At 38.7% G+C, this 24,950-nt stretch overlaps 1 protein-coding gene across 1 annotated transcript in view; it reads left to right on the top strand.

Annotated features, from left to right (window-relative positions):
* Nucleotides 1-24,950, top strand: part of DHX36 (DEAH-box helicase 36) — a 145,072-nt gene that overhangs the window by 104,162 nt on the left and 15,960 nt on the right. The window contains exons 18-20 of the mRNA XM_033958607.1: nucleotides 4,292-4,465; nucleotides 5,301-5,387; nucleotides 24,748-24,831. Of these exons, the coding sequence (XP_033814498.1) occupies nucleotides 4,292-4,465; nucleotides 5,301-5,387; nucleotides 24,748-24,831 (345 nt within the window). The remainder of the gene's footprint in view (nucleotides 1-4,291; nucleotides 4,466-5,300; nucleotides 5,388-24,747; nucleotides 24,832-24,950) is intronic.

Below are 24,950 nucleotides of genomic sequence, written 5' to 3'. Positions count from 1 at the left end.
TTCATTTTTCATTTTATCTAAAGCATTTAATTCAGCAGGTATCTGCTTTCCAAAAGTATTTACCTGACAGAAAACTTGCTATTTTTCAAAAACATATTGCTTCTTTATTGCAATTAAGGAAATTCTTGGTCCGCTCTGTTTGACACATTTGAACTTACTTCCAGAGCTACTGCCATGTCTGTTGCTATGAGAAGGTTGACTTGGCTTCGTGTGTCTGAATTAGATGTAAACCATCAAGATCGTTTGGCCAATGTTCCTTGTCTGGGAGATGAGCTTTTTGGGGAGTCCTTGGATTCAACAACTCAGAAGCTTTCAGCACATGAGACCAGGTGGGACACATTGCTTAAGAACAAGAAAAAGCCTCCACATTCACGTCCTTATAGGCCTCAGAATACCTATCAACGTAGATTTGCTGCAAGACCTCTTCAACAGGCTCAATCTCAATCTAGGAGGCTGAGACAGTCTCAGCAGCAACAACCTTGTCAGCAGCAGCAAAAACAACCAGCTGCTTCACCTAAATCTCAACAGCCATTTTTACCTGTTTTTGAGGAGCATAGCCAATCTTCCCATTTCTCATCCGTTGCCTCAGCCCATAGAGGGTCATCATCAGTGGTTCATCAATCGTTGGGAACTCATCACTACAGATCATTGGGTTCTCACCATCATTCGTCAGGGTTACAACCTTCATTTCAAGTCTTCCTCCAGACTGCCCTCCAAAAAAGTCTGTTTTGGACCATGTACAGTCCTCCGTTCTTCTTCAGGAAGTTCAATCTCTTCTTCAATTAAATGCCATCGAAGAAGTTCCTTTCGACCAACAGGGGAAGGGATTTTATTCCCGTTACTTCTTGGTTCCCAAGAAGACGGGAGGACTCAAACCCATACTGGATCTCAGAGCTCTCAACAATTTTCTGGTCAAAGAAAAATTCAGGATGTTGTCGTTAGCTCTCCTGTATCCTCATCTCAATCTCAACGATTGGTTATGCTCCCTAGACCTCAAGGAGGCACACACACATATTCCTATGCATCTGGCCTCCCGAAGGTACTTGCGGTTTCAGATTTGTCAACAACATTACCAGTACAAGGTTCTTCCATTCGGGTTGGCTTCCTCTCCCTGGGTCTTCACAAAATGCCTGATTGAGGTAGCAGCTTGTCTCCGGTTGCACGGTCTCCAGGTTTTTCCTTATCTAGACGATTGGTTAATCAAGGAGACTTCAGCTCCAAGAGTGGCCAAAGCGACAGCTCAACCCGTCTCTTTTCTTCAGCTTCTGGGATTCGAGGTCAATTTTCCCAAATCTCATCTAATCCCAACACAGCGTCTTCAATTCATTGGAGCAATTCTGGACACTATGTTGATGAGAGCTTTTCTTCCGCCAGATCAACTTCAGACCCTCATCCGTCTATGTCAACAGTTGTTTCTTCTACAGAACATCTTAGCCAGGCACATGATGGTTCTTCTGGGGCATACGGCTTCCACGGTCCAGGTCACACCTCTGGCCAGGCTTCATCTGCGTACTCCTCAATGGACTCTAGCGTCTCAATGGTCTCAAGCAAGGGATTGTCTTTCGAAGCGCATATTAGTTCCATCATCTCTTCTGCAATCTCTTCATTGGTGGAAGAAATCCTCCAATCTTTCCAGAGGTCTTCTTTCTCATTTACCACCTCATTAGAAAATCATCACCACAGATGCCTCCCCTTATGCCTGGGGGGCACATATGGACAATCTTCAAACTCAAGGTTCCTGGACTGCTTACGAGAGAAAATTTCACATCAATTTTCTGGAGCTCAGAGTGAAGTTTTATACTCTCAAGACTTTTGAGCATCTCCTTTTCCCTCAGGTACTACTCCTTTGCACAGACAATCAAGTAGCAATGTATTACATCAACAAACAGGGAGGTACGGGGTCTCTCTTGTGTCAAGAAGCTCAAAGGATTTGGACTTGGGCGACAGCTCGCAATCTGTTCCTCAAAGCGGTTTACATTCAGGGGGAGAAGAATTCTCTAGCAGACAATCTCAGCAGAATCCTTCAGCCTCACGAATGGACTCTCGATGCTGTCACTCTTCAGTTAATTTTCACTCAATGGGGCACTCCACAGGTGGACTTGTTTGAAGCCTCTCACAATCATCAGCTGCCCAGTTTGCTCCTGACTTTACTCTCCTCTCCGTCTGGCGGCGGATGCATTTCTTCTGGATTGGACAGGTCGGTTTCTGCATGCCTTCCCTCCTTTTCCTCTCATGCTGAGAACGCTGTTCAAACTCAAGCAAGAATCAGCCACCATGATTCTCATTGCTCCACGGTGGCCCAGACAACATTGGTTTTCCCTTCTTCTACAACTCAGTTCCAGGGAACCCATACCACTTCCAGTGTTTCCTTCTCTACTCACGCAGAATCAGCAGTCCCTTCTACATCCCAATCTGCAATCTCTGCACCTGACAGCTTGGTTTCTCTCGGCTTGAGATCTTCTGAATTACCTCTGTCTCAACCTGTTCGTGATATTATTGATGCGTCTAGGAAACCGACCACTCTACAATGTTATCAACAAAAGACTCGGTTTTCTTCCTGGTGTTTACTTCACCATCATCATGATCCTACTTCATTGGCAGTGGAATCAGTGTTGGATTATCTTCTTTTTCTGTCGGATTCTGGTCTTAAATCCACATCCATTAGAGTTCATCTCAGTGCTATTACTGCTTATCATGCTCCAGTACAGGGTAAACCTCTTACTGCTCATCCTCTGGTATCCAGATTTATGAAGGGGCGTTTTAATGTGAAACCACCTCTCAAGCCTCCATCTGTGGTCTGGGACCTTAATGTAGTTTTGTCCAGTTTGACGAAGCCTCTGTTTGAACCAATGGACACTGCTCATCTTAAATTTCTTACCTGGAACGTAGTTTTTCTTATTGCTCTCACCTCTGCCAGGAGGGTCAGTGAGCTAAATGCACTGGTAGCGGATCCACCTTTTACTGTTTTTCATCATGATAAGGTGGTTCTCCGTACTCATCCTAAGTTTCTTCCTAAAGTTGTCTCTGACTTTCATCTTAATCAGTCTATTGTTCTTCCAGTGTTTTTTCCAAAACCTCATTCTCTACCTGGGTGAACAAGCTTTGCATACTTTAGACTGTAAGCGGGCTTTGGCTTACTATCTGGAGCGCACAAAGCCTCACAGAGTATCTCCTCAACTTTTTCTTTCTTTTGATCCGAATAAGTTGGGTCGTCCTGTTTCCAAGAAGACAATTTCTAATTGGCTTGCTGCCTGTATTTCGTTCTGCTATGCTCAGACCGGACTAGCACTGGAGAGTCGTGTCACAGCCCATAAGATTTGAGCTATGGCGGCGTCTGTTGCTTTCCTCAGATCTACTTCAATTGAGGAAATCTGCAAGGCTGCCACTTGGTCCTCAGTTCATACCTTCACTTCTCACTATTGTCTGGATGTTCTTTCCAGACAGGATGGGCACTTTGTCCAATCTGTTTGCAAAATGTATTTTCTTAATGGCCAACCTCCCCACCGTCCCATTTTGTTAGCTTGGAGGTCACCCATCTGTGAGAATATAGGCCTGCTTGTCCTGGGATAAAGCACAGTTACTTACCGTAACAGGTTTTATCCAGGGACAGCAGGCATATATTCTCACATCCCTCCCTCCTCCCCGAGTTGGCTTCTTGGCTGGCTTACCTTAACTGTCGGACTGCGCGCCTCCGGCGGGCGGAAAGGCACTCGCGCATGTGCGGTAGGGATTCAAGAACTTTTTAAGTTCTTAAAGTGGTCCGTACCGATGCCTGCTGTCCCTGGATAACACCTGTTACGGTAAGTAACTGTGCTATATATACACACACATATACATATATACACACACATATACATACATACATGTGTGTATGTATATGTATATACATACATACGGGTTATTTACATACATCTATTATATAAACAGTATGGGCCCACACGGTATCCCCACACTAATCAATTTGCATGTGGCAGTGCTTCATGCGCTTAGTGGTGTGATGCCCACTCTCCACCCCAAACATGTTTCCTTGGGAAAAATTTTTAGCTCATAGTGTACGCATGCAGATAAGCAAATTTAATGTGGAACAGCAGCACATGTCCCAAGGTAAGCATGCGTAAGCACTTAATCACTGTTTAGTAAAAGGAGACCCCATAGATGGTTTTCAGAGCTGGATATCACGTAGTTTGTGGGATACATAAGAGCCTGCTTTTTATTTTAATGACAAAATATTTTTGGAAATGGTTACTTCTGTTTTCCTTAATTTAAAAGATGTTGTGTCTTTTACTTGCAGAATGCTCTAAATAGACAGGAGCAATTAACCCCCTTGGGTTTCCACTTGGCTCGATTGCCAGTTGAGCCACACATTGGGAAAATGATTCTTTTTGGAGCCCTGTTCTGTTGTTTAGATCCAGTGCTCACAATTGCAGCCAGCCTCAGCTTCAAAGATCCATTTTTCATTCCATTGGTAAAGTGTCAAATATACTAATTGCTGTTTTACATTGCTAAACTAGAATATAATTCATTGCAGTTTTTAAAGTAATTAAGTATGCACGTGCAGTTTTTGAAAGACTTCCCAGCTGTTAGTGCTATAAATGTGTATTGACATCTGAAATCATAGGCTATAACCTTAGATGTTTGACTGCAGCAAAGGCACAGCTTAATTAGATCATCATCTGTTTATTTAGACCAACTATCAGGTTCTGATAATAAATTTGGAGAAATGGTGCTCAGTATATTTTTCTCTGTAACACTTAAAACTATTCTCCTCTTTATTGCTTGGTTTGCCAACATTAATAAAGATAGTTTAAGATATGCATATCTGTGTATATCTATCTATTGTAGCCATTAGCTAATGAGTCACCATCTGTGTGATTGAACAAATTCTAGCTGTCAAAACAAAGTTGCATACCTATAATAGATTTCTCCATGGACAACATCTTACAGCCATATAGTCGCACTCAACCCAACCTGGGTTGAAGTGTTCTTCAGGAATGGACTGGACTATTTCATAATTGCTGGTGGTTTGAGGACACATCTGACCCTGTTCATGCAGTGCTTTGTTAGAGCTGTCAAAGTTTTTTTGTTGGTTTTTTTTTTTTTTTTTAGTAACTCCTCATCTGACATCCTTGGAGATGTCACCATCTCTGTGGCTGTAGGATCCTACAATCAATGGATAACACCCATTATAGGTATGCAACTTTAAAAATTGAATGTTTACATCTTTGAGAATGGCGATAAAATGAAGTTTCAATATAAATGTAAAGTGATAATGTTTTAAGACAACTTTGCATTTTTGAAAGGGCAAAGAAAAAGTGGCAGATGCTAGGAGAAAAGAATTATCAAAGAATTCTAAAAGTGATCATCTGACTGTGGTAAATGCATTCATGGTGAGTTTTTGTGTGTGTTTTGTTTTTTCAAGTTAAAATTCAGTATTTTTTAATTTAAAAAATAACTTTTCTGTATATTGTTACAAAGTGAAGCATTGTAAAAGTGTAACTTAATCTATTTGGAATATCATTTACTGTCTTCTGCAAATGTTAAAGATGTTGAAAGTCCCTGGGGTGTTTTAGATTGAGTCACTCATTGAATTAGTGAGTAAAATGATTGAATATTTTATAATATAAAAAGCCTATAACTTATATCAAACTTTCTCAAGAAAGCAAAATCAAGAATCCATACTGATCTGTGACATCACTGACAGAGTCCCAATAGCGTTCCCCAGCATTCTATTTTTAGAAGTGACCAACCATGCATGCATGCACACTTTCCTGCCAGTTACAGTACAGGAGCAATCAGTCACTCATTTTCTTCAGAGCAGAGAGGTCACATCTGCTTGATCTCCTCTGGGTTTTTGTCGTGATTTGCTTGTTTAGCGTGGTTCAGTTATTTAAATGTTTACGCAGGGACATTGCCTTCTTTCCTTCTTAGTGTACCAGTTAGATTTCTTGGCATTTTTAAATCTTGGGGTTTGGGGTGTGTGTGTGGTTGTGTTTTTTGTTGGGTTTTTTTTTTTTGCTGCAGATCACTAAACCCTCTTAAGCCTTCAAGTATCTCAGTCAGGTTGTATTTTTATCTTCAGCAAGTCTTTGCTATTTTCCCAACTATATCCCAGGAAACTTCCAGTGGTTTTAAAAAGTGTTCCTGGTGCTGGACCCAACCATAATCCTCCTTATAAATTATTTGCAGATGTCAAGAAGAAATATTAGAGATTGTGCACAGTGCATTCTACTTTTTGTCACTGAGACGTCTGGTCCATTGACTTTGGTATCACTGGCATCAGTTCCTATGGCTTACAGAGCTGCATCGTACACTGGGGACATATCATAAGAACATAAGAAATGCCTCTGCTGGGTCAGACCCGAGGTCCATCGTACCCAGCAGTCCGCTCACGCGGTGGCCCAGCAGGTCCAGGACCTGTGCAGTAATCTTCTATCTATACCCCTCTATCCTCTTTTCCAGTAGGAATTTGTCTAATCCTTTCTTGAACCCCAGTACCGTACTGTGCCCAATCACGTCCTCTGGAAGCGCATTCCAGGTGTCCACCACACGTTGGGTAAAAAAGAACTTCCTAGTATTTGTTTTGAATCTGTCTCCTATCAACTTTTCCGAGTGCCCTCTTGTTCTTTTATTATTTGAAAGTTTGAAGAATCTGTCCCTCTCTACTCTCTCTATGCCCTTCATGATCTTATAAGTCTCTATCATATCCCCTCTAAGTCTCCTCTTCTCCAGGGAACAGAGACCCAGCTTCTCCAATCTCTCAGCATATGACAGGTTTTCCATACCTTTTATCAGACGCATCGCTCTCCTCTGAACCCTCTCGACTAACGCCATATCCTTCTTAAGGTACGGCGACCAATATTGGACGCAGTACTCCAAATGCGGGTGCACCATTGCCCGATACAACGGCAGGATAACCTCTTTCGTCCTGGCTATAATACCCTTTTTGATTATACCAAGCATTCTATTCGCTCTCTTAGCGGCAGCTGCACACTGTGCCATCGGCTTCATTGTCATGTCCACCAATACCCCCAAGTCCCTTTCCTGGGTATTCTTATTCAATAATATCCCTCCCATTGTATAGTTGTACCTCGAGTTTCTGCTCCCCACATGTAATACCTTACATTTCTCAACGTTAAACTTCATCTGCCATCTCGTCGCCTATTCTTCTAGTTTGTTCAAGTCCCTTTGCAATTCTTCGCATTCCTCTGTAGTCCGAGCTCCATTAAATAGTTTAGTGTCGTCCGCAAATTTTATTATCTCACACTTCGTCCCTGTTTCTAGATCATTTATGAAGATATTAAATAGTAGCGGCCCGAGCACCGAGCCCTGTGGGACACCACTCGTGATCCTCCTCCAGTCGGAGTAGTGGCCCTTCACTCCTACCCTTTGTTTTCTACCCTCCAACCAGTTTCTGATCCATCTATGTACGTCTCCTTCCATCCCATGGTTCTTCAGTTTCCGGAATAAACGTTCATGGGGCACCTTGTCAAAGGCTTTTTGGAAATCTAGATATATGATGTCAATGGGGTCTCCTTTGTCCATCTGTTTGTTAATCCCTTCGAAGAAGTGCAATAAGTTTGGAAATGGTCACTCTTGTCAAACATTGTCCAGTCATACTCTGAGGATAAGGAATGATTTTTTTCTTTGCCTCTTCATGCTAAGGGATGCTGAGCTACATTTCTTGGGAAAAAAATTCTGCCTCGCTCCTACCGATAAGCTGTCAAAAGAAATATTTTTATTCAGAGTATACTATTGAGCCAGTTAAAAGTTTATCTCTTGCTTTGACTGGACAGAAGCAAGAACTATTTTGACAGCTTATTGGTAGGAGCAAGGCTGAAATTTTTTTCCCAAGAAATGTAGCTCTTTGTAATTTTCGACCATTGAAGTCTCAAAATAGTCCAAATAGGCTGCACTCTTCAATTGTAAACTATCCAAGTAATAACAAACTTTTATTGATTTTGACTGGAGTTGCCATCCAACATATTACTAATAACTGGAAAGATCATAGTAGGCTCAATTTTAATTTTTGGTAGAATTCAGTATGCCACATATATAGAATGGAAAGGTCAATAGTGTTACAGAATGGAAATTATAAAAATTCTATTAAAATTTGGGAGCCATTAACGTCCTTCTGTCATGATTGATGCCATTTTTCTATTAATTTTCTATTAATTATGTATGATTTAGGTTTGGGTGGGGGATGGGTTTCCAATATGTGAAAATATAATGATTAGAGGGATTTGAGGGTGGGAGGGGGAGGGTTATATTTCTAATTATAAGATATAATAATAAGATGAACAAGTGCTCAGATTAATTTTGTTTATTGTATATTTTTGTACACTTGATGAAAGTTTTAAAATGAATAAAGAATTAAAAAAAAAAAAAATTGTAAACTATCCCACCAAATTGATCTCTGAGAGTACCAAGACTAAGCTCTCCACACCTAGAATTGCTTATATAGGAATTATCTTCCCTTTTATAGACCAAAGCGGTCGAGCCCATTCCCATTTGAGCCCAGGGAAAAAAAGGGAAGGGATTGTATTGTATGTACTTGGTCCCAAAGAAAACATGGGGATTCTATCCTGTCAGCTCCCAGGGTCTTCACAAATGTTTAGCAGTAGTTGCTGCATATCTATGCAGACTAGGGGTATGCCTCTTTCTCTACCTGGTCAATTGGCTGGTCAAGAGCACATCAAAGGAAGGGATGCAAAAAAATCTATGTGCAGAATCATTTGGGTGTTGGAGCTGCTAGGGTTTGCCATCAACTACCCCAAGTCTCATCTAGAACCTAGTCAATGATTGGAGTTCATAGGAGCCTGCTAGAGGACTTAGCTCAAGCCAGAACTACTTATTCATTCTTCTTTTCTCCCTACACCGCATATAGAAACTCTGTCTTCTGTGCTGCTACAGGTTCGTTTGAGTCTGATAATATCAGTTCAGTAAATGTTGAAACTCTTAGGCTACATAGCCTCAACAGTTTGTTACACTCTGGCATGCGTCCATTTGAAGATGATCCAATGGAATCTAGCTTCCCAATGGGCCCAAGTCATAGGAAACCTAGCCTATGTCATCACTGTCTTCGGTGGTTCATTTGTAGCAATTTGGCCAAGGGAATACCATTCCAAATTCCCCTGCCACACAAAATGCTGCTGATGAATGCATCTAACCTGGATTGGGGAGCTCATGTAGATGGATCTCACATCCAGGATCGATCGATAGATTTAATGTTGCCTATCCTGAGCTATCTACCTCCTGGAATAAGGGCTGTTTATTTTTATGTAACCCAAACAGATTTTAGGATGTGCAGGATTTAAATATTTTAAATAATTTAATATGGAACACTGTAGGCATTCAGAAATTGGCTTGTACACCAAATTGTCCTCATTCAATCAGACAGTCAGGTAAGCAAGGAAGCACAAGATCATACCTTCTGCGTTAGAAAGCAGTTGGAATGCGACAGTGGGCAGTATCCAGTGGAATAGTTCTTGGAGCACTTATTTGGCGAGGAAGAACAATTGTCTGGCAGATAGTTGGGTCATGCAACTACATAAGAATATAAGAAACGCCTTCACCGGATCAGACCAAGGTCCATCTAGTCCGGCGATCCGCACACGCGGAGGCCCATTTAGGTGCTCCTTTTTGGAGACCCGGATTTCCCCTATCCCTCAATATGATCTGCAAGAAGGTGTGCATCCAACTTGCGTTTGAAACCCAGCACAGTATTTTCTGCCACCACCTCCTCCGGGAGAGCATTCCAAGCGCCCACCACTCTTTGTGTGAAACAGAACTTCCTGACATTTGTCCTGAACCTGCTGCCATTCAGTTTTAGGCTATGACCTCTTGTCCGCGTCACATCTGAAAATGTCAGTAATGCTGCTTCCTGGTCAATTTGATCAAATCCCTTTAATATTTTAAAAGTCTCTATCAGATCCCCACGCAGTCTTCTCTTTTCGAGTGTGAACAGTCCCAGTTTTCCGAGGCGTTCCTTGTAGCTTAAATTCTCCATGCCTTTGACTAGTTTCGTGGCTCGCCTCTGCACCCTCTCCAACAGAATTTTATCCTTCTTAAGGTATGGAGACCAGTGTTGGACACAGTATTCTAAGTGTGGTCTGACCATTGTTCTGTAAAGTGGCATTATGACCTCTTCCGATCTGCTCGTGATCCCCTTCTTAATCATGCCTAACATCCTATTTGCTTTCTTTGCCGCCGCCGCACATTGAGCCGATGGCTTTAGGGTTCTGTCTATCAGCACCCCCAAATCCCTTTCTTGTTCGCATTTGGCTAATGTCACCCCCGACATCTTGTATTCATGTTCTTTGTTTTTCTTTCCTAGATGCATCACCTTGCATTTGTCTATGTTAAAATTCATCTGCCATTTTATCGCCCACGTTTCCAGCTGATTTAGATCTTTCTGAAGTTCCTCACAGTCCCTTTAGAGCCAACCGCCCGACATAGTTTTGTATCATCCGCAAACTTGATTATATTACAAGATGTTTCCTCTTCCAGGTCATTTATAAAAATATTGAACAAAATGGGACCAAGAACCGAGCCCTGGGGCACGCCGCTGGTCACCTTTTCCCATTCCGAGAATTTCCCATTTATGGTTACCCTCTGCGTTCTGTTCTCTAACCAATTTCCGATCCATCCGTGCACTTCTCCTCCTATTCCATGACTTAGTAGTTTACTCATAAGCCTTGCGTGCGGAACCTTGTCAAACGCATTTTGGATGTGTCCTTCAAGATCTCCTGAGAATGGGACACCTCCTTGGTAAACTTCTTTGTCACTCTTCTAAATCGCAAAGTTCCCCAGTATTTCTCCAGACTGGAACATATAGCACACTAGCTGCTAATACCTTTCTCATCATTTGGAGTCAGGACCTTCTGGAGGTGTCTTCTCCAATACCTCTGATAGGGAAAACTTATTTATTTATTTATTTTTTCCCCTTCTTTATTCATTTTCAAATTTGACAATAAATGCACAAAATAATAAATTTCAACAAGTTATTACACAATAGCACTTTGATATCTACTATGTAAAAATCTAGTGATACGTTTACCCCCCCTACCTCCCAACCTTCATCATATTTTCAATCAGAATATACATTAATAATTAACAATTATCAATTATTGCCATTCATATACCCCCCTATCTTAACCAATACTGAGGTGTTTAAGATGTCTGATCATTAGAATAAATAATCAATGGCCCCCCAAATCTTTTTAAACTTATTATAATTACCTTGTTGCATAGCAAGCACCCTTTCCATTTTATAAATATGGCATACTTATTAATTATTAATATATGGGTGGGAGGGATGGGATTCTTTTATATTTATATATTTGGAGGATTACAAATAAGATTGTCAGGTGATTAATTAATATATTTCTGAGTGATTATTGTACACTTGCAATTTCTGAAAATGAATAAAGATTAAAAAAAAAAATCAGAATATACACATATTATAGAATATATTATAACATATTTTGTAAAATTGTACCCAACACCCTCCCCCTTTTGGTGTGCCAAAAGATTTCTCAACCGTCTATTCCTAGGTGGCTTTGCAAATAGTAACATACATAAAATAAAGCAAACAAGACTGTTCAAACATCAAAGACTAAAGACAGTTAATTCACAACTCTCCATAATTCATTAATCCTAAAATCGGAATTAGACAGAAAACATCTTTCATTGGAATGCTTCTATAAAAAGTGTAATCCTGAGCATTTTCTTAAACTTCTGAATATCAGACAGAGCTCTTTGTGGTCCAGTTAATTTGTTCCTCAGAGTTACTCCTATGATGGAAATAGCAGAAGCTCTTGTATTCTCGGGAAACCATGATCCTCCTCATCCCATACTGGTTGAAGCAAATATGGTTTCCCTTTATCCTAAAGGTAGTTTGCCAGGATATGTGGAGACTGGATTGCTTTTCAGTCCTCATAACCCAGAATGAGAAATCTTTTCTACCTCCTAGCCTTCAGTCCCTAGATTTCATGGCTTGAATGTTGAGAGGTTAGAAATTGATTCCTTGTGTCTACCAGAGGGTGTTTCCCAGATTTTACTCATTTTCTGGAGTGATTCCACTAGAAAGTCATATGGTTTCAAGTGGAAGGGGTTTGCTGACAGATGTGAGGGCAAGGCCTTATATCCTATTTATTTATTTAATTTTGTAGCCCGTCTTCCCAAAGGAGCTCAGAACGGGTTACAAAGTACATCCATAATAATTGAGATAGGACAGAGATGACATAAATTACAATATAGATATGACAATAAAACATATGTACTAAGTACACCTCTCTTGAGTATGGTTTCCAAAACAACTCTGTAGGGGTCCAGTGCATTTGGACCTGCTTATTACCTATAGAATGTAAGCTCATCTCTGCTCAACCTATAGTTGTTTGCTTCATCAGATACTTATTGTTACTAAAACCCCCCCATCAATCCTAGGATTTCAACATTGTCCTAATCTAGTTGATGAAAGCTCCTTTCAAGCCAATTAAATACTGTTATGTGAAGTACCTGACCTGGAAGGTCTTATTTTTGGTGGCACTCGCCTCAGCACACAGGCTCTAGTATACTAACCTCTTTAGGAAGTTTCACCATAATAGAGTAGCTCTGTGTACACATCTAAGTTCCTTTCTAAGATAGTGTTGGAGTTTTATCTTAGTAATCAAAAATAGAAACAATCTAAATAATAAGTAGTAAGAATAAACACAACCTTGTTAAACAGGCAGCAAACACTTCAGAAGTCCCAGTGCATAACTCACTTTGTTTGTTTCATGCACTACTTAGGGACTAAATTTCATTCATCGGCAAAAAACCTCCTGGCACTTCAAAACAGTGTACATATATTGCATTAGAATTCACATTGCAGGCTGTTTTTTTAACTTCACAGTTGCAGCAAGATAATTTCCTTTAAGAAGCAATTAGTGAAACAGGCCTCCCATTGGGATAATTAAGTGCCTGCTTATTTTTACATTTTTATACTCAGCCTGTAAAGTGAATGCTAATGCAATATATGCACACTGTTTTGAGGTGCCAGGAGGATTTTTGCCGATGAATAAAATTTAGTCCCCAAGTAGTACATGAAACAAGCTATACACTAGGACAGTGATGGCTAACCTTTTTGAGCCCGAGTGCTCAAACTGCCGCACAAAACCAAAGGATTTCCTCAAAGTGCCAGCACGTCAATTAAACCTTAATAACAAGATTTTAGTATCTAAAAACTCTTTATAAAGTTGCCTGAACTATGTAACATCATTTTTAAAGGTTGGAATCTTTGTATTGTCAGAGAATCAATTTGATTCACAATCCTTTGGTTTTCATTTCAATTTATTGGCAATTTATAATGTTTTAATGATTTCATTCATGGGCCGAATACACACATACTTTTCTCTGTCGCCGCACTCTTTGACCAAAAGATTTGTAAGCCTGCAACCACGTCAAGGTAGACTCTTTCAGCAGCTCCCCTCCCTCCCCCTTACCTTTGTGGCCAAGTCAAAATGATCTACCAAAAATAAAATTTTAAAAACACAAAGCACGCTGTACGCAGAGAAAATGTTAATTATCATTTATATTCCGCGGGTTTTCAAAGAGGCCAAGGCAGATGACTTTATGCAATGTCACCTCAGTAACAACTATACAAAAATAGACAAATATTCCCCCTCCCTTTTTACTAAACCGCGATAGCGGTTTTTAGCGCAGGGACCTGCGCTGAATGCCCCACGCTGCTCTTGAAGCTCATAGGCTCCCTGCGCTAAAAAACGCTATTGCGGTTTAGTAAAAGGGGGTCATAGTGCAAAATATAGACAGCATATATAAATTCTCAAAACGGACACATTTTGATCACTAAATTGAAAATAAAATCATTTTCCTACCTTTGGTAATTTCATCAGTCTCTGGTTGCACTTTATTCTTCTGACTGTGCATCCAATATTTCTTCCCTTTTTTCAGCCTCCTGTATGCTTTCTCTCCTCCAGACCTCATTCCCTCCCCAAACTTTTTCTTTGTTTCACCCTGCCCCTTCTTTCTTTTTCTCTCTCTCCATACCCCCTTTCATTCTGTATGTCTGTCTTTCTCTCTCTCTCTCCGTGCTCCATTTTTCTTTGTTTCACCCAGCCCTCTTTCTTTTTTGGCTCCCTGTCCCCCCCCTTTCTTTCTTTCTCCTTGCCCTCCCCTATGCCACCACCATTGGGAAAATGCTGCCACCGCCACTGGGGAATAGGCTGCCACTGCCGCTATCGGGAACAGGCCGGCGCCGAGTTCGCCCTGCTTCTCTTCCCCACGGGGCCGACCAACTCTCGCCACTCGACGTCAATTCTAACATCGGAGAGGACGTTCTGGGCCAGCCAGGCAGCGATTGGCTGGCCCAGAACGTCCTCTCCGACATCAGAATTGACGCGGGTGGCGAGAGTTGGTCGGCCCCACAGGGAAAAGCAGGGAGAACTTGGCACCGGCCTGTTCCCAATAGCGGCGGTGGCACTCAAGAGGCTAAAGAGACGCAGTTTGCCAGCCTAGGGAGAACACTGGAGGGTGGCCAGCTGTGCACCCCCTTGGGGCGTAAAACCGGGGCAGACCGCCCCCACCCCCACCTTGGTATGCCACTGTCTGTACCTCACTCCCTATGACCAAAAATTCTCCTTTCTTCTATTCCCCGTGTACACAACCATCTCTTTCCCTCCCTTCCTCTCTCCCAAGTCCTTGCCTTCTGTGTCCAAAAACACATTTCCTCCCCCACCTCAGCATCTCTTTCCCTCCCTTCCTCTCTCCCAAGTCCATGCCTTCTGTGTGCAAAAACCCATTCCCTCCCCCACCTCAGCATCTCTTTCCCTCCTTTCCTCTCTCCCAAGTTCATGCTTTCTGTGTCCAAAAACCCATTCCATCCCCCACCTCAGCATCTCTTTCCCTCCCTTCCTCTCTCCCAAGTCCATGCCTTCTGTGTGCAAAAACCCATTCCCTCCCCTACCTCAGCATCTCTTTCCCTCCTTTCCTCTCTCCCAAGTTCATGCTTTCTGTGTGCAAAAACCCATTCCCTCCCCCACCTCAGCATCTCTTTCCCTCCTTTCCTCTCTCCCAAGTTCATGCTTTCTGTGTCCAAAAACCCATTCCCTCCCCCACCTCAGCATCTCTTTCCCTCCCTTCCTCTCTCCAAGTCCATGCCTTCTGTGTCCAAAAACACATTCCCTCCCCCACCTCAGCATCTATTTCCCTCCCTTCCTCTCTCCCAGGTCCATGCCTTATGTCCAAAAACCCATTCCCTCCCCCACCTCAGCATCTCTTTCCCTCCCTTCCTTTTTCCCAAGTTCATGCCTTGTGTCCAAAACGCACTCCCTCCCCCTTTTGTGTTCCCCGTTTGTCTCCCAGCCCATCTTAGCAACTTTCTCAGCAAAATGTAGCTCGAGCCGCGTAGGCTTGTCTTCTATTTCCTGCCTGTCCCGCCGCACACACATAGCCGATCGGAAATCTTCCCCGACTTCAGCACTGACGTCGGAGGGCAGGCTTTGCTTAAGCCCTCCCTCCGACGTCAGCGCTGACGTCGGGGAAGATTTCCGATCGGCTATGTGTGCGCGGCGGGACAGGCAGGAAATAGAAGACGAGCCTCACGGCTCGAGTTATATTTAACCCCGCGGGTCCCCCATCGTCCCCGTTCAGCTCTCTCCCCTGGTAGTACTGCCCTGATGGCGGCCCTGCGCGTGCCAGCTGCAAGGCCTTCGCGTGCCACAGTTGGCACGCGTGCCATAGGTTCGCCATCGCTGCACTAGGACTTCTGAGGCATTTCTCTGCCTCTTCATACCAAGGTTGTGTTTATTCTCACCACCTAGTGTTACTTGGAGTTTTATGTAGATAATATGAGCAGCTACAGCTTTAACTGTAGCTTTTTACCGCTCAATAAAACCAGGTTACTTTTTTACCATTTCAGTTGCTTAATCTAGGCAAACCTTGATTTGAGGCTTGAAAATGGAAGATGCTAGTTAAGTATTTCAAACAAATATACTACTTTGAAAAAAATATTAGAATCTACTAATGGCATACCTACCTAGCAGGTTAAGGAAACAGAACCAGTGATGCCTCCTAAAAGCATATTAAAATATCAAGAACAAAGTGCAGTCATTTTTGTCATCCACCTGAATAAGAAATGATCTGGAGGAGTGGCAGATATCTTGGTAGCTGGACTTCAATGAAAACCTTGCAGGGTTGGTTGAATAAGGGGTGGGTATTTGACCCAATGATATGCGGGGAGGGGAGGTTATGGAGAGGGGGACAATGGTTTTGGGATTTTTGGATTGTTTGTTCATATTGGAAAATGTTGATGAAACTTGTTGGATATTCTACGTGATCTCAAATATGGAGCTTTTCATATTGTATTTTTCGCACTGTGTATCTGGTTCTGGATTTCTTTCTTTCTTTTTCATCAATAAAAATTGAATAAATCAGACATCTTAAACACCTCAGTATTGGAAAAGATAGAGGGAGGGTGGGAGTATGAATGATAAGAATTGATAATTATTAGTATATGGGAGGGAGGGGTGGGATTCTTTTATATTTATGTATTGGAAGATTACAAATAAGATTGTCAAGTGATTTAATATATTTCTGATGGATTATTGTACACTTGTTGTAATTTTTGAAAACGAATAAAGAATTATTAAAAAAAAAAAAATTGTTTGAAAGTAGAAATTTTGAGGGAGCAGTATGTGATTGAAAGTAGGATATTGAGGTGCAGTAAACAAAGGGGGAGGGGTGATAATTTCTGATCTCAAAATAGTGAAATAGTATAATAAACTATGACTAAAGGCAGGAATGCTAGTGTGCAAAGGAGAGGTAGAAAATTGGTGATGCCTCTTACAAAACATTGCAGATACCACATGTATGCAGTATCATATTTCTGGAGGACCTAGCTTCTAAGGGATATAGATAACAAAAGGAAATGGTCCAGAAAAGGTCCACCAAAATGATACAAGGTCTGCCTAAAATATCTTTTGATATAAGACTTAAGGATCTATATATGCATCCTAAAAACCATAAGGAGACAGGGGAACTATGATAAAGCATTCAAATGGAGTACTTTGCACAAATCTCTTTCACATTCTTCTCCTATAGAATATATCATTTAAATCCAAAGTTGTTATGGGCAGACTAGATGTGCCCTGTATTCAAAGATTCGGTAATGTTTTTTTTTTTTTTTTTGTTTTTAAATCTTTATTCATTTTTTTATGTTACAACAAGTGTTACAGATAAACTCAATAGAAACTTAAATACACACTTGACTAACTCATATATTAATATCAAGTTTAACATTAATATAATAATCCCCTGTCCCAGCCTCCTTCCCAACCAATAATACATAAATCAATTTTATTGTATATTCTTTAAATATTAATTTAGTATGTAATAATCAAAATTGAAAAACCCACCCCATTTCCCTCTTTACAATTATCTTATCATGGGAAAAATTCATAAGAGAAATCATGTTAACGGTCTTTAGATGTTTCCAGTGTTATTTATGGGAAAAATTATTCTTCATTACAAAAATCGGTTAATGGTCCCCATATTTTTTTAAATTTATTCATGTATCCTTTGTGTGTTGCAATAGCAAGTTCCATTTTATATATGTGGCATACCGAATTCCACCAGAACATATAGTTCAATCTATCATGTTGTTTCCAATTGAATGTAATTTGTTGTATTGCAATTCCAGTTAAAATAAATAAAAGTTTGTTATTATTGGATGAAATTTGGCTTTTTGCTCTCATAGTTGTTCCAAATAATATAGTATCATATGTCAAGGCTACCGGATTTTCTAACATTCTGTTAATTTGGGGCCAAATTGATTTCCAGAATGATAGGATAAATGGACAAAAGAATAAAAGATGATCTAATGTCCCAATTTCAATATGACAGTGCCAGCATCTATTAGATCTTGAACTATCTATTTTTTGTAAACGAGTAGGGGTCCAAAAAGCTCTATGAAGAAGAAAAAACCAAGTTTGTCTCATAGATGCTGACACCGTACATTTTAGCCTCCAAGACCAAAGTCGTGGCCATTGAGATGCACTAATTTGGTGTTTTATCTCAATGCTCCAAATGTCTCTAAGACCATTTTTTGGTTTTTTATTTATATATCCAGATATTAATTTATACCACTGTGCGGCTTTGTGACCTATTGAGTCCATCTGGAAACATAAGAATTCCAAACTGTGATATTTAGCGAGATCTTTCCATTCAGGGAACCCTTTCTGAATAGATTGCTTCAATTGCAACCATTTAAAATATTGTGTTTTATTGAGATCAAATTTTTGTTGCAATTGTGAAAACTCCAGCAATTTATCATTTTTAATTACATCATCCAAAGTGCGAATGCCTGCTATCATCCAATGTTTCCAGATGACTTTAAAACCGCCAACTTTGATCTTGGGGTTTAGCCATATAGTTTGGTTGGTTGATTTACTAATTGGAATTTGAGTAAGATTACTTATGTATTTTAGAGTTTTCCAGGTATCCATAAATATTTTATGATCTTTGTATAACCTTGGCATTTTGATACTAATTACATGATTAAGACGTAATGGAAACATAAGCCTCCATTCTAGCCAAAACCAGTCTGGAATATTATCTGTGGGTTCTGGGAGGATCCAATACATACCATGACGTAAGATATAGGCTTGATGATACCTATAAAAGTTGGGAAAATTTACCCCTCCCTCCTTAATTGGTCTTTGTAATGACGCTAGAGCAATTCTTGGTTTTTTATTAAGCCATATGAATTTTGTCAAAGTCCTATTTATTTTTGTATAAAACGAATCTTGAAAGAAAACTGGTATCATCCCCATTTGGTAACATACTACCGGTAAAATCATCATTTTTACAGTTTGTACTCTTCCCCACCAAGATAAGTGCAAAGGATTCCATTGCTCACACATTTCTATTACTTTTTGTAATAAGCATTTTTCATTAATTTTCATTGTTTCATCTACTGTTTTTGTTATCAAAATTCCAAGGTATTTAATATATTCTTCCTTCCAAACAAAAGGGAATGTATCAAATAAACCTTTTGTACAATGTATATTTAGTGGAAGAATTTCTGATTTATTCCAATTAATTTTATATCCTGAAAATTTTCCAAATTTCTCAATCAATTCAAGTAGATGTGGAATGGTGGATTCTGGATTTTTCAGATATAGTAATAAATCATCTGCGTAAGCAGATATCTTATATTCTTTATCTGAATGAGGTATACCCTGTATCTCCTTAGCTTGTTGGATAGCTAATATTAAGGGTTCTAAAACAATATCAAACAGCAAAGGGGATAAGGGACATCCTTGTCTAACTCCTCTCTGTAGATTAAATTTTTCTGAAAACGTATTATTAATATATAGTCTAGCAGAAGGGGAGCTATACATTGTTTGTATCATTTGTATAAATCCAGGACCTATACCAAACCATTCCATTGCTTGATACATAAAAGGCCATTCTACTCTATCAAAGGCCTTTTCTGCATCTAATGAAATTGCAAAAGTAGGTTCATTCATTTTCTTTGTTAAATATAACATATGGAATGTTAATCTGGTATTGTGAGATGAATGTCTTTGAGCAACGAATCCTGTTTGATGCATACCTATTATATGGGGGAGAGCTTTAGCTAATCTTAGCGCAAGTATTTTTGCTAATAATTTTCCATCTACATTTATTAAAGATATTGGTCTATAGTTTGATACCAAAGTGGGATCTTTATTGGACTTTGGCAAAACAATAGTCAAAGATTCTGCTATAGTGCCTTTAATACAACCTTTATTGAGTTGATATTGATAGAGATTTAATAAATAGGGTAATAAAAAGTTTTGAAATGTTTTATAAAATTCCACTGTATATCCATCACCACCTGGAGCGGATCCAACTCTAAGGGACTTCAAAGCTGTTCCTAATTCTTTTAGTGATATTGGTTCTTCCAAACTTCGTTTTATATGTTCAGGAATTTTTGGACCCTCTAACATTTTTAAAAATTCAAAACCATCTTTTTCTTTATTTGGATAATTTTCAGAAGAATAAAGAGATTTATAGAATTTTAAGAATTGTTTTAATATAGGTTCAATTTGTGTATATGTATTTCCATTTTCATCTTTTATTGCTATTAATTTTGTTTTTCTTTTTTTCGCTTTAAGATAGTTTGCCAATATTCTTCCTGATTTGTTTGAATTACCATAGTACAATGTTTGTTGAGAAAATAAATCTTTCCTAATCATCTTAGATGAGATCTCATTATATTTACCTTTTAATTTTAATAATTCTTGTTGAATAGAATATTCCCATTTTTCTATAAGTTTTGATTCTAAATTTTTTATCTCTTTTTCTAAGATTAAAAATTGTTTTTTAATTTGTTTTTTTAGAAAAGCCGAATAAGAAATTATTTGTCCTCTAATGGTTGCCTTAAAGGCATCCCATAAAGTTTCTCTGTTAATATCATCATTATCATTTATTTGAAAAAATTCTTTCATTTTTGTTAGAAGATTTTCACAAAAATTTTTGTCAACCAGCATTGTATTATCTATTTTCCAAATTGGTCTGTTATTATTTTGATCTGTAGTTTTAATTTTGATCCACACTCCACCATGATCAGATAGAATAATTGGATCAATGGTTGCTTGTGTCACTTGATGTGCAAGATGTTTTGAAGTAAAGATATAATCTATTCTTGAAAAAGAATTGTGAACATGAGAACAGAAAGAAAATTCCCGACCATCAAAATGAAGTATTCTCCATATATCTATTAAATCGCAAGATTGAATCAAATTATCTAGTCCCATAGATTTCATAACTCTACCTGGGTTTTTATCTAATAAAGGATCTATTACAGCATTGAAGTCCCCTGCTACTATAAGATTTGAAGTAGCCAGTGGTATGATCAGTTGTTGAAGAGTTTTAAAGAATTCATTTTGGTTCGAATTAGGGGCGTATATATTGATTAACGTCATGGTAGTATTTCCCATATTCATTTCCACCATTATCCATCTTCCATGAATATCTGAAGCTTTTAGTTTAAATGAAGCAGAGCATTTTTTGTTAATTAAAATAGCAACACCTGCCTTTTTCCCTATAGCTGGTGAGAAAAAACACTGTTTGACCCAGCCTCCTTCTAGCTTTTTAGATTCTATATGTGAGAGGTGGGTCTCTTGTATAAGGCATATATCAGCATCTTGCCTTTTTAAAAATGATAGTGCTTTTTTCCTTTTTATCATATGATTTAGACCGTTAACATTTAAAGACATAATTTTAATATCCATTTATTTTTAAATTTTCAGGTATTAAATTATGTATATTTTCCCAATGTTTTAAGTATTTCATTTCTCTTTTTTCCTTTATTCCCATGATTTCCTTATATATTTCCCTTTTATTCCCTCCCATCCCTCTTATCCCTCCCTTCCCCCCCTTATTGATTACGAAAACTTGGATACGCAGGTTGAGGTTAGATTTAGATAACTCCCACAAGCTATTAATAATTATCTAAAGTACTACCATTTTTTTTTTTTTTTTCTCTATTTTTGTATATTTTCTTTTATTTTATTATTAATTATAAGAATAAGTAAAAAGTTTTTCATTCTTATGTATTGAAAGATTATTTTCTGTATTTGTATATCTTTAAATCCATAAGAATGATTATATTAAATCAATTATATCTAAGAACATTTCAATTACTATTCATTTCTTTTCAGGTGGTATATTGTTTTTACTTTAAAAAGCTTTCCAATTTAGCCTCTTTCCTCAGAACTGTGACAAGAGTTTACAGCACAGGAATCCACTCATCTCTTATATTCATTATTTTCTTATGATTCACGAGAGAATTGTCAATTAAGAGGAGCTAACATTCCCATCAGTGTTCTTGTAAGTTTTGTCTCATTAGCATACTCTCTAGACATCTATGATTTTAAAGTATCTGAGGCCTGTGCAGACAAGAGTGAAGTCCTGTGCCAAAAACTCTCCTTTTATCTCCCATAGAAGATTCCCAGGTTGAACTATTGTGGATACTAAATTAAACTTAATAAATAAAAGAACATAAAATTTGCGTTTCAGATTTATTCTTTTCATATATTTCGTATTGAAATGCATTTTAATGTATCTGAAACGCAAATTTAAACCTGAAGTACCACCTTCAACCGGAAATACAACAAACCAATCACTTCATCTTTTTTTTTTTTTTTTTATAATATTCTTTGTGATTGAAGGATGATTTTCTTTCTCACTATTACTCCGCTTTCAAAATTTCGGATTCAATCAGTACATTTTTAAGTTTGTTGAAGAAACTTTCTTCGTCATCATTTGAGTTCGGAGATGTGTTTCAAATCATTTACGTTCCTGCCATTCAGTTTATTCTATTTATTCTGAATAGAATTTTTATATTTTTCAGTTTTCTTGTTTTCTATGTAGAATGTTGCAAGTTGTTTAAGTCTTTAATTTGATCCTTGTGTGTTCTTTTTCCATTGCTTTCCGTTTTGATCTATCTTTAACCGTCAATAGACTTTAGTATGAACCCATTAATTGTTCTTTAGATAGTCATAGGTTGCTCCAGTTGATTTATAAATTCCTGTAGTTTTTCTGGATCTGTAAAGTTTTGCGTTTTGTTAGCAACGGTAACCTTCATAATTGCCGGGTACAGGAGCCCAAATCTAGCTCCTAGAGATCTTAATTGTGGTCTCATGTCTAAGAATAGTTTTCTTCTTTTTGCTGTTTCTTTTGCAAAGTCCGGAACAATGTATATTTTTGAATCTTGGCATTTAAGATTTTTGATTTCCTTGGCTAATTGGCATATTTCAATTGCTTGTTGGTGTCTTAAAAGTTTGAAAATTAAAGTTCTTGGACCTGTTTGAGTGTTATTTCTTTGTGTTGGAATCCTATGGGCTCTTTCAATTTCCAGTTCCGTTTTAAATTTCAATGGTAGTATTTTAGGTAGAAATTTTTCAAGAAATGCTATCGGATCATTCTTTTCCACTCCTTCAGGTAATCCGATTATTCTTAAATTATTCCGTCTTTCACGATTCCGGCTGTCTTCAAGATTTTTTTTTTATCTCTGTTATTTCTTTCCATATGATTTTGCTGTGATTCATATCTGTATTTAATTGTTCTGTAATATCTTCTAATGTTGAAATTCTATTCTCTGTAATGTCCACTCTTTTAGTTAGGATTGCGGCATCTTCCATTGCTTTTTGTAGTTTTTTGTTACTATCTAAGACAATTTCTTTTATTTGTCTTAGTTCTTCCATAACATCCAGATTTTTTTCTGTTGGTAATGGGATTTTAGAGGGTGTACCTGGCTCAGGTTTCGACCTCTTATTGCTTCCTGATGTTCCAGCTCCCAAGTCAGCTTTATTTTGTTTAGTTGAAGTCATAATTCAACATATATTTAAAATATTTAGTAGTAATTCTTTTTTGCATATAAGGAGCTATTGTTTATCCAACCATCCGTCCAGGCCACGCCCCCTTTTTTATATTATTCTTAAAGCAACTGTAAGTTATTTGTATTAGGTTCTATTGCTGTGAGGAGAAAAAATGTCAGTATTCTTTCACATTTAGCTTCAGCGCTGAAATAATAATTTGTAGCCTTCTTTTCTGGCTTCCTCTTATAAGCCCAATCGCAGCTTTTTCCGAGGAGAATAGTGTTTCATCCAATATATTTACTTTAGTATATGTGTATATATATGTATTTCAGCGTCTTTCTGATGTCTCAATATCACTTTTCTTCAGGTTAAAGAAATAATTAAATTATTTGTCCTTTTTCTCACATCCCAATCGCTTGTTTCATTTCCAGCAGAGGATAATTACTTTTTTAAAACAGTTTATTTCCTTAGTATGACAGGCATCAGGCTTTTCAAAAAAAAAAAACTTTATCCCTGTTATTAGGCAGCTCATCGGCAGTCTCAGACTTTGTCAATTTTTTTTTTTGATCCAAAATGGCCACGGTCGCGGCGCACCTAGCAACCGCCTGCAAAACCCACCCTCGGGAAACTTCCTCTCCACCTCTCTTACTCTACGCCGCAGAACTTCGATCGTGCCCAAGAGGGAAAGGGAGCCTTCACGGCCTCACAGTTAAATTACTGAGCTGTGGCGGTTTGAAAATTGCCTCACGGCGTCCCGAACCAGCGTCCTCCGGCAGCACTGAAGAGCCGCTGAGACGGACCCAGCCCTCCACACCTCACTTCCCAGAAATAAAAACGGCACTTCTATCTCCCGACTTTCACTCAAAGAATCTCTCCGACTCAATTAAGGAGGTAAACTCTGATTCTTATACCATCAAAAATGTAAAATGTAGTTTTTTTCCTAAAAATTAAGCTTGTTAGTACGGAGCTTTTTCTTTACCCAACCGTCATCGTTCGCGTCCAAGCCACGCCCCCAATGTGGTAATGTTTTTTTAAAAACAGGTCACACTGCTCTGTTAATAGTGTTGTGCACATTTCTAAGTTGTCAATAACCTGTTGGTGAAAGTAAGTGTCGTTCACAAGGATAATGTGCATTCAGTCAGTGATGTAGAATAATTTATAAGCATGTTATATATTTCATTCCATTATACCTTTTGATAACATGTTAGGATTTGGTCTTCACTACTTGTCATTTTCTAACCAAAGACACTGCTACTTTTTTGAAACTAAAGCAAAAAAAACATGTTTCTGCCATTTATTATTTTCTCTATACTAAATGTAAGTTTTTGTTTGGTTTTTTTCTTTTACAAAGCTGCATGTTGACTCTTTTGTTTTTATTTTTCAGGGTTGGGAAGAAGCCAAGTGGAATGGTTATAGAGCAGAGAGAGACTTTTGCTGGGAGTATTTCCTGTCTTCCAATACTCTCAAGGTACCCTGACATCTTAGTAGATTTTGAGATCTTTTAAAAGGCCAGCAAAAACTTGCAGTGTGATATGTGAGCTTTTGAGACCTTGGGGATTCCTTGAAATGCTGCACTGTGATAGTACT

Source organism: Geotrypetes seraphini, chromosome 9 (assembly GCF_902459505.1).
Source record: "Geotrypetes seraphini chromosome 9, aGeoSer1.1, whole genome shotgun sequence".
In the NCBI taxonomy this organism is placed as follows: domain Eukaryota; kingdom Metazoa; phylum Chordata; class Amphibia; order Gymnophiona; family Dermophiidae; genus Geotrypetes; species Geotrypetes seraphini.
Note: the sequence above shows the minus strand (reverse complement) of the source record. Positions and strands in the feature narration are given on the sequence as shown.